This window comes from Dipodomys ordii, unplaced genomic scaffold (genome assembly GCF_000151885.1).
Source record: "Dipodomys ordii isolate 6190 unplaced genomic scaffold, Dord_2.0 Scaffold19, whole genome shotgun sequence".
NCBI lineage: Eukaryota > Metazoa > Chordata > Mammalia > Rodentia > Heteromyidae > Dipodomys > Dipodomys ordii.
The window spans coordinates 11,226,939-11,237,123 of NW_012267235.1; the positions used below are offsets into that span (position 1 = coordinate 11,226,939).

General features: G+C 49.1%; 2 protein-coding genes across 4 annotated transcripts in view; both read left to right on the top strand.

Moving 5' to 3' along the window:
• Aurkb (aurora kinase B) overlaps positions 1-2,153 on the top strand; it is an 8,191-nt gene extending 6,038 nt beyond the window's left edge. For all 3 annotated transcript variants that reach the window (XM_013013184.1, XM_013013183.1, XM_013013185.1), the window contains 2 exons: positions 1,299-1,473; positions 1,884-2,153. In XM_013013184.1, coding sequence (XP_012868638.1) covers positions 1,299-1,473; positions 1,884-2,057 — 349 coding nt within the window. In that variant the 3' untranslated portion in view covers positions 2,058-2,153. The remainder of the gene's footprint in view (positions 1-1,298; positions 1,474-1,883) is intronic.
• A 7,558-nt stretch (positions 2,154-9,711) lies between these two features.
• Positions 9,712-10,185, top strand: part of LOC105983280 (chromosome unknown open reading frame, human C17orf59) — a 1,857-nt gene continuing 1,383 nt past the window's right edge. The window contains exon 1 of the mRNA XM_013013119.1: positions 9,712-10,184. Coding sequence (XP_012868573.1) covers positions 9,762-10,184 — 423 coding nt within the window. The 5' untranslated portion in view covers positions 9,712-9,761. The remainder of the gene's footprint in view (position 10,185) is intronic.

Below are 10,185 nucleotides of genomic sequence, written 5' to 3' on the forward strand. Positions count from 1 at the left end.
AAATGTTAACACAGAGTGGTCTTGAACTCCTGGGCTCAAATGATCCTCCTGCTCAACCTTCTGAGTAGCTGGGACTCTAGGCATACCTCACTGTGCTTGGCTGTTCACATTTACTCAGGGCCTGGGCACTGTCCCTGATTTTTTTTTTTTTGCTCAAGGTTAATACCCTACCATTTGAGCCATAGCTCCACTTCCAACTTTTTGATGGTTAATTGGAAATAAGAGGCTCATGGATTTTCCTCCTTCAGTTGGCTTTGAACTGCTATCCTCAGATTCTTAGCCTCCTGAATAGCTAGGATTATAGGGTTTCCTTTTTGCAGTGCAGGGATGGAGCCCTGGGTCATGCACATGCAAGTGCTATAGCACCAGCCTGAGCATGTGGCATACTACATAGGCAGCTATGTCATGTTTCAGTGGTTTTAATTCCAGAATGATTATTGCCCTCAGCTCTTTTTTGTTAACCTAAGTCTTTCACAGGGCTAAGATTAAAGGAAAAGAAAAGACCCTCAATGTGTGGCCATGCCAGGGCTGTGGTTTAGATCATCACCTAACCCCTCTCCTGGTTTGGTTGGAATACTCCTCTAGTGCATCTTGAACTCTTTTGGCTCCTTGCTATCAACTTCTTCTTTATTCGTCTTCTTGCTTCTGCTTCTGCTTCTTCTCCTTCTCTTCCTCCTCCACCCTCCCTCCCCCCTCCTCATCTTTCTCCTCCTTCTTCCTTGTCCTGGTCCTAGGGCCTGATCTCAGGGCATGGGTGGTGTTGTCCCTGAGCTTATTTTTTTCTTTTTTGTTCAGTCCTTGAGCTCTTCAGCTCAAGGTGAGCGCTCTACCACTTGAACCACAGCACCACTTCTGGTTTTCTGGTGGTTTATTGGAGATAAGAGTCTCAGGGACTTTCCTTCCCTGGGCTGGCTTTGAACCCCGATCCTCAGATCTCAGCCTCCTGAGTAGCTAGGATTACAGGCGTGAGCCACCTGCACCCGGCTTTCCCTGAGCTTCTTGCTCAAGGCTAGCACTCTACCACTTGAACTTCCGTCTCTTCTGCTCAGGCTGGCTTCTAACCAATAGCTAGGATTGCAGGCATGAGCCACCAGCGCGCCCAGCTTTTTTGTTTGTTTGTTTTTCTCTGATGCTAACGCTTGAACTTGCAGACTTACACTCTCATTTGGCTTTTTCTGCTGAAGGCTGGTGCTCTACCATGTGAGCCACACCTTTACTACTAGCTCCTTGCCATTAGACAGCAAGGAAAGCAGTATCTCTCTGGCCTGGGACCCCTGTCCACCTGTTTCATTCCACAGGAGGAAGACAATGTGTGGCACCCTAGATTACCTGCCCCCGGAAATGATTGAAGGGCGCACGCACAACGAGAAGGTGGATCTGTGGTGCATTGGGGTGCTCTGCTATGAACTTCTGGTGGGGAACCCCCCCTTTGAGAGCGCCTCCCACAACGAAACATACCGTCGGATTGTCAAGGTGGGAGGAAGCTGGGATTTCCTGGGCTGCATGGCTGAGGGTGGGCAGGGTGGATCTGCAGGGCCTAGTTGAACTCTCTCCATAGAATGGGTGGTCAAGCCAGATGCTGGTGGCTCATGCCTGTAATCTTAGCTACTCAGGGGGCTGAGATCTGAGAATCAGGTTTCAAAGCCATCTGGGGCAGGAAAGTCTGTGAGACTCTCATCTCCAGTGAACCACCAGAAAACCAGAAGTGGTGCTGTGGCTCAAAGTGGTAAGAGTGCTCGCCTTGAACAAAAGAGCTCAGGGACAGGGCCCAGGCCCTCAGTTCAAGCCCCAGAACCGACAAAACACACACACACACACAAACACACGGGTGATGAAGGTTGACATACACTCAGCAGTCCTTCCCTCTCTCTCCACACCTGCAGGTGGACCTGAAGTTTCCCCCCTCGGTGCCCTTGGGGGCCCAGGACCTCATCTCCAAACTGCTCAAGCATAACCCCTCTGATCGGCTGCCGCTAGCCCAGGTCTCCGCTCACCCTTGGGTCCGGGCCCACTCTCGGAGGGTGCTGCCTCCCTCTGTCCCTCAGCCTGTCTCCTGATTGTCCCTGTCATAGACTCCAGTGGCATCTGTATATCTGTGTATATGTAAGGAGGAAGGGGGTTTATCTGTTTTTCTGTTTTCTGTATCCTTTTTATTTAATAAAGGCTATAGCTTTTTGTATTGATGTGGGTATTTCTACATAAAATCTTTGTCCTCTATCCCCTAGGAGAAGGGTGTCCTATCTTAAGAGGTGGAATGGCTCCAACCACGCATTTTCTTTTTTTATCGGTCATAGGGCTTGAACTCTGGGCCTGAGCACTGTCCATGAGCTCTTTCAGTTCAAGGTGAGAGCTCTACCACTTGAGCCACTGCACCATTTCTGGTTTCCTGGTGATTTCTTGGAGATAAGAGTTTCATGGCCTTGGGGCTGGGAAGGTGGCTCAGTGGTAGAGCGCTTGCCTTGCATGCATGAGGCCCTGGGTTCGATTCCTCAGCACCACATAAGCAGGAAAAAACGCCGGAAGTGGTACTGTGGCCCAAGTGGTAGAGTGCTAGCCTTGAGCTGAAGAGCTGAGGGACAGCGCCCAGGCCCACAGTTCAGGCCCCATGACCCCCCCTCCAAAAAAAAAAAAAGTTTCATGGCCTTTCCTGCCCAGGCTGGTTTTGAGCCGTGATCCTCAGATTTCAGCCTCCTGAGTAGTTAGGATTACAGGCATGAGCCACTGGCGCCCAGCCAACCATCCATTTTCTTGTCCCTGTTTTGACTCCCAGAACCTGGAGGTGTTTAGCACCCATTCCTCTACTTTCCATCAGTAGCCATGTCTATCTGCCTTCTCCTGAGTTCTAGTCTTCCTTTTCCTGGCTCATTCTCTGCGTCTTAGCCAACCTAATAAAAACAGTTCATGGCTGTAGCCCAAAGTTGTCCCTTTTTTGGGGGGGTTGGGTATGAAGAGGCTGAGTACTAGGTTTGAATTCAGGGCTTTATGCTTGCTGGGCATGCGCTTGCTCCCAGCCTTCTTTTGTACTTGTTTTGTTCTTGTGCTGGTACTAAGGCTTGAACTCAGGTTTTTATACTCTCCCTTAGTTTTTCACTCAAGACTGGCATTCTTATCATTGAGCCACACCTCCACTTCTGGCTTTTGATTGGTTATTTGGGGATAAGAGTCTCTTAGATTTGTCTGACAGAGCTGGCATTGAACTGGGATCCTTAGATCTCACTATCCTGAATAACTAGGTTTACAGGCATGAACCACTAGTGCTTAGTGTTTTTTTTGTTTGTTTGAGCCATGATCCTCCCCATCTCAGCCTTCTGTGTAGCTAGGAATACAAGCATAATAATCACACCTGGCTTTAAAATGGTCTCCCACCTCCCTCCCCGCCCCCCTTCGTGGTCAGATTTAGTATAGGAGTGAATAGAAGTTATAGATGGTTTCATTCTCAAGTAGGGTGCTTTTCATAGATGCTTTTGTCTGAGGGGGCTGGCATATTAACCACTGAGTTCCAGTCATTGCCATAAGTTTGGTTTTTGCTTGCTTCTGAGACATGGGTCTATGTATTCCAGGCTGGTTTTGACTTGATATCCCCCTGCCTCATCCTTCCTAGTAGTAGGTTTACAAGCATGCCCCCTGGATGTCTAGCGTATTGAGATAGTCTCTAAGTAACTATGCCCAGGCTGGCCTTGAACCCCACAAGCTCTACATCCCTAGTAGCTGGAATTACAGGTATTTGCCACCATTCCAGCTTATATAAATATTTGATATCATTTTTCTGGAACAAAGTTTATTTTAGTCCTATTTTACTAATATCTTTTTTTTTTTTTGTCAGTCATGGGGCTTGAACTCTGGACTTGGGTGCTGTCCCTGTGCTCTTCAGCTCAAGGAGAGCACTCTACCACTTAAGGCACAGTGCTACTTCCGGTTTTCTAGTGGTTTATTGGAGATAAGAGTCTTACTGAGCCGAGCGCTGGTGGCTGAAGCCTGTAATCCTAGCTACCCAGGAGGCTTAGATCTGAGGATCCCGGTTCAAAGCCAGCCCAGGCAGGAAAGACGGCGAGACTCCTATCTCCAATAAACCACCAGAAAACTGGAAGTGGCACTGTAGTTCAAGTGGTCAGTGCCCAGGGCCAGAGTTCAAGCCCCATGACCGACCAAAAAAAAGAAAAAGAAAAATTCATGAGATTCTTATCTCTAATTAACTGCCAAAAAGCCAAAAGTGAAAGTATGGTTCGACTGGTAGAGCAGCAATTTTTTTTTATTGGTCATGGGGGCTGAACTCTGGGCCTGGGCGCTGTCCCTTAGCTCTTCAGCTCAAGGCTAGTGCTCTACCACTTGAGCCACAGCACCACCTTCTCGGCTTTTTCTGCTTATGTGGTGCTGAGGAATCAAACCCAGGGCCTCATGCATGCAAGGCAAGTGCTCTACCACTGAGCCACCTTCCCAGCCCCCCCCCTTTTTTTTCCTTTTTGGTGCAAGGATTTGACTGAGCTACTACCCACCCTTTTCATTTTAGTTTTAAAACTATGACCATTAGGCCTAGGCTGGAAAGGTAGCTCAGTGGTAGAGTGTTTGCTTTGCATGCATGAAGCCCTGGGCTCCATTACTTAGCACCACATAAGCAAAAAAAGCCAGAAATGGCGCTGTGGTTCAAGTTGTAGAGCGCGCACCTTGCTGAGGGACAGCACCCAGGCCCAGAGTTCAGGCCCCATGACTAACAAAAAATAAAAATAAAAGGGGCTGGGGAGGTGGCTCAGTGGTAGAGTGCTTGCCTTGCATGCATGAGGCCCTGGGTTCAATTCCTCAGCACCACATAAACAAAAAAAGCCGGAAGTAGGCACTGTGGCTCAAGTGGTAGAGCACTAACCTTGAACTGAAGAGCTGAGGGACAGCGCCCAGGCTCAGGGTTCAAGCCCATGACCAACAAAAAATAAATTTAAAAAAAATGTATGTATGTGTATATGTATAAGTATATATAACCATTAGGCAGTGGTGCTCACTAGATGCTATGTTGAAATGAACTATACAACTTGTAGGTGGGGACGGGAGGGGAATACTGGGAGAAAGCAAAGGAAGGGGTATCATTGTCCCCCTAAAAATGTACTCTACCTGACTTATGTTACTGACCCCTCTGTACATAACCTTTATAGTAACAATAAAAATTTATGACCATTAGCAAATTTGAAATTCTGTATGTGGGTACATGTTGAATTGAAAACCCTTTGTACAACTATTTAAAGATAATTTAAAAGTTTAAAAAGAAAAAAAGCCAAGTGTGTGTGGAGCGCTGGTAGCTTACACCTGTAATCTAGTGACTCAGGGAAGCTGAGAGCTGAGGATCAGGGTTCAAAGCCAGCCCTTATCTCTAATGAATCAGCAAAAACGCCAGAAGTGGAGCTGTGGCTCAAGGGGTAGAGCAAAACAGCAAAGGTACAGCAGCCAGGCCCTGAGTTTAAGCCCCAGTACTTGCACACATACACAAATATTCCAAGTGCCACTGCCATTCCGATCCATTGGACAGTGCTCCACTGATCCCATCAAGTGCTAGATTCTGCTTGGACACTGACCTTACTCAAGGAAACAAAGCATCAAGAACCATATGTAGGAAGTGGCGCTGTGGCTCAAGTGGTAGAGCGCTAGCCTTGAGCTGAAGAGCTGAGGGACAGTGCCCAGGCCCAGAGTTCAAGCCCCATGACCGACAAAAAAAGAACCATATGTAGGGGCTGGTAAGATAGTTCAGTGGTAGAGTGCTTGCCTTGCATGCATGAGGCCCTAGGTTTGATTCCTCAGCACCACATAAGCAGAAAAAGCCAGAAGTGGCGCTGTGGCTTAAGTGGTAGAACGCTAGCCTTGAGAAAAAGAAACTCAGGGACAGCACCCATGCCCTGAGTTCAAGCCCCAGGACTAGCAAAAGATAAAGAAAATTGTAATAATAGCTCCAGTCTTTACAAAGTTGAGTGCTGGCCAGGTAGTTTGTTCTGATTTAGTAACTTAACCCTGTTTTCAGAAACTCCACTCCTGATGCCAAATGGCCTCTTTGCTCTGTTTTCATACATGGAGATAAATACTCCCACCGTTCATCCTCATTCCCACTGATAGCCACCCATCCCCTAACAAAGCCTTTGTTACTTTTCTGTCATTCATTTCACTGCCTCTTCAGCTTCATGGCTGGAAATCTTCCTTCATACACATTCTGTGTTAGCCCCAACGTCTCTCCTGCCTCCCCATTCCCCCAAATTTTGATGTCAAGTTTTGTTTCAAGGGAAATCCTTTATTGTAATATCAGAAGGATAGCAAGAAGGATACTTGTAGTTGGTTTTCTATTGGATCAAAGGGGCCTTCAAAAAAGAAAAACAAAACATGTGCTTGAGCCAGATGCTGGTAGCTCATGCCTGTAATCCTAGCTACTCAGGAGACTGAGATCTGAAGATCATAATTCAAAGCCAACCTAGGCAGGAAAGTCTATGAGACTTATCTCCAATTAACCACCAGAAAACTGGAAGTAGTGCTTTAGCTCTAAGTGGTAGAGTGCTAGCTTTGAGCAAAAGAGTTCAGGGACAGTGCCCAGGCTATGAGTTCAAGTCTCATAACTGACAAAAATAATAATTAAAAACCCAAAACGTGCTTATAACAAAGGATTCTCAGTAACAGTGCTTTAACAATAGTTAACAAAAACTAAAAGTGTCCTAACAATGGTAACCCTTCTGTACAAACTCAATAAAATTATCTTTAACAGGCATATCTGTAACAGTACTTTAATAACATTTAACAGTGCTTTAACAATGCTTAACTCTGCCCATGTCCTCTGTAGGGATGGGTCCCTACTACATTTTTCCAAACTTGCCTGCTACCACCTCACAGATACCTAGGTGTCTGGGAAAGCAGAAATCTCACTGTTATACCTGCAGTTAATGTCAGGATGTTCCAAGTCATCGAAACAGTGGAACACATCTATCTTGTGATGGAGCGTACAAGGGCAGGAGAGTACCACACTCTGTGTATCCTACAGATGCTGGGCAGAAGGGCCTCATGGAACTGGTTGGGGTGACATGCATCTATTGGGAAGCTTAAATAAGAGGGGCATAGTCTAGGCCAGCCAGGTAAAACATAAGGCCCTATGTCAAAGATAAAAACCTTTAAGACCAAGCCCAAAAAAAAAAAAAAAAAAAAGGGCAAATAGGATTAGGGCATGGCTACTAGTAATCACAAGGCCCTGAGTTCAAACCCCACTACTGCAGTTGATAAATACTACTTGGGACTGGAGATGTGGCTCAGCAGTAGAGCAGCACCTGCTTCACAAGCATGGTCGGGCATCCTAGGTATTCCCTGGAGAACAAGGGTCAGCAATTTTGAACTGCTCACCAAGTTCATGGCGAGGCCTGGAACTTTCCTAGCAGCAAGGATATTGTGACTCCCAAAGGTAGACGGATGGAACCTAGATGTACGTTTCTGCAAGGAATGACTTTCCATTTCAACTGTCTCCAAAGGAGCAAAACATCAATTAGTTGCTAACTGTGGACGCCCAGGCTGAGGCCCATGCTGGGACACATTATGCGATACTCTGATGTGCTCAGAAAGGAACATTCATGGAGCTGGCCTATGGCATTGGGAGATACACTCCTCAACCACTCTCCCCAATCATGACTGGTTTGTATGTCAGACCTGAGTTATAATCCATGAGAGCTACGAATCCTTGCTAGAAAGAAAATTCAGTGAAACAGCATGCAGGACATTGCCTTCCTTTGACCCCCTTCACCATCTTGCCATCTGAATCTTAGCTGCCTGAAGACAGCAAGCAGTCAGGGCAGAAGGGTTGCAGAAGAGCCTCCCTGAATGCCATTCTCCTCTGCAGCTTGCAGGGGAGGATTCCTCCCCCTACCCCATTCCCACTTTCCCCGTCCCGCAGCCAGCATGGCTCTGTGGCTGCCTCCTGTCTCACCTACATGAGCAAATAATACAGGGAGCAGAAAGTCTTCCCAGGGCATGTCATCAGAAGAAAACTCCCTCCCCAGCCTGACTCATGACAGCAAACGGAGCTAGAAGGGGGTGGGGAGGCGAATAAGAGAATTAGTATGTGTATCCTAAGAATGTGTGACATCCCCCCAAATCTAGCAATCAAGTAGTTTCACTGAAAGGGGTGGACATATAAAACCATATATAACCAATAGAGAGACAACAGGATTCTGGACTCTGGGAATCACGACTTCATGGAGTGGATCCAGCCATGTGTGCTGTGTGCCTGGCACCTGAGGACCACAGCTAGCACAGGAAGGAAGGTTTGTCCATATGCGATTCCAGTCAACAGGGTTCATGTCACCACACTGTTTTTCCAAAGCATCCAATGCTGAAGGAGGTGAGCTGAAAAGCTGCCTGGAGACCAGAAACTTCCCTCCCCATCTCCTCACATGGGGGAAGTGTGTTTATCCTTGCATACTCCTCCTTTGCCCGGCTCTTCAGCACCCTTTTGTCCATGTTTCTGGGATAGCAGAGACTCTTCTTAGTTTCTTCTGTCTCTTATCATAAAATTCATTCAGTGCTGTAGGCCAGGAGACTGGCATGGCATGGCTGGGTTCTCTGTTCAGAGAACCCCAAAGCTAAAAAAAAAACCAAAGGTCTTGGCCAGCTTGAGTTCTTGTCTGCAGATTGGAGAAAAATCCACTTTCAGGGAATTTTGGTTGGTGGCAGAATTCAGTTCCTTGTGATTGTAGGACGGAGAACCTGACTTCCATGCTGGGTTTTAAGTGTGTAGGGGGGGGGCACTCAAGTTTCTAGAAACTTTCCACATTCCTCCTTACAGGGTTGGCCACCTCATCTTCAAACCAGCAATGACACATCAAATCATCCTAGTCCTTTTAATCTGACTTCCTGTGAAGCCTTCTTTGTCTCTTCCAGGGCTAATGGTCCTTCCCTCAGCCTCCAAGAGGCTGAGAGGGCAGGAGACAGAAAACAAAGCATCAAAAGCCAGAAGTGTCTCTAGGCCTCCGCTGGTCACCGTCTGTGAGTTCCTCTCAGACCGTTCAACTGCCAGGTCGGTTAACGAAAGAGGATGGAACTCGTCAACGGTTCAAACTCAGCCCAGACTTTTCTCCCTTAGAGCCTGGGTGCTGTCACCGAGCTCTTTTGCTCAAGGCCTAGCGCTTGCTTGCTCTCCCACTGGAGTCACAGCTCCACTTCCAACTTTGTGGTGATTAATTGGAGATCAGAGTCTCGTGGACTTTCCTGCCTGGGGCTGGCTTCGAACTGACATCTTCAGATTCAACCTCGGAGTAGCTAGGATCCAGCTGACTCGGTGCCAGAGCCGTTCAACCTAAGAAGGACTCACCATCTCCATCCCCCCCCAAATCAATAAGAACCCCAAGATCGATTCCCGTGAGTGGCGCCCGGGAAGCAAAGCGTGTGGGCGTGGCGAGCGTGGGCGGAAAACGTCTGAATGCCGCCCCCGCGGGACTCCGGTATTTCAGGCCCTACACCTTTAAGATCCGTCCCCACGACTTCCGAAAGGGGCGGGGCGACGCGCCGCAGCTGTCACCTCCTTGGCTCCTCCCCGCTGCCTTTCACGTGGGCTCCGCCGCGCAGTAACAGCCCTTCTTCCGGAACTTCTTGATCGTCGCGACCAATCAAATCGTTCTTCCTGTCCTTACCATTGTCAGTCGGCGGCCAATCGGCCCGCCTCTACTAACGCCCCTTAAAGGCGCCGCCGCCTCCTGAGGGGTGGGGGGGGGCGGCGGCGGGGGGGACCAATCCCTGGGTTCCGGCCCCCCATTCGCAGTATGGAGTCGTCCCGGGGGCGGCTGGGGTCCGGAGCAGACCTACTAGCTGTTGGGGAGCAGCAGCAGGCCGCGGTTTTCAGCAGCCGGCCGAGCCGGATGCCTTCCAAGCCGCCTTCAGTTCTGAGGGTGTCCGGGGAGGAAGAGGCCGAGAAGGCTGGGATCGTGAGCCGCCCCCCGCGAGCGACCCCGAAGGTCTCCCAGAGCGGCTCTGTCCAGCGGAGGCCCGAGGCTTGGCCGGACGAGCCCGGGCCCCGGGAGGCGCTGACTGGGACCGAGAACCGCCGAAGGGCGCCGGCTTCCGAGCATGGCGCGCCCCCGTCCTTGTGGCACCCAGATCCCGAGCCGCCTGAGGACGAGCCTGCCTCGGAGAGGGTCTGCCGTCGGGGGAGCCCGGGAGGCGTGGAGATGAACGCGGACGAGGAGG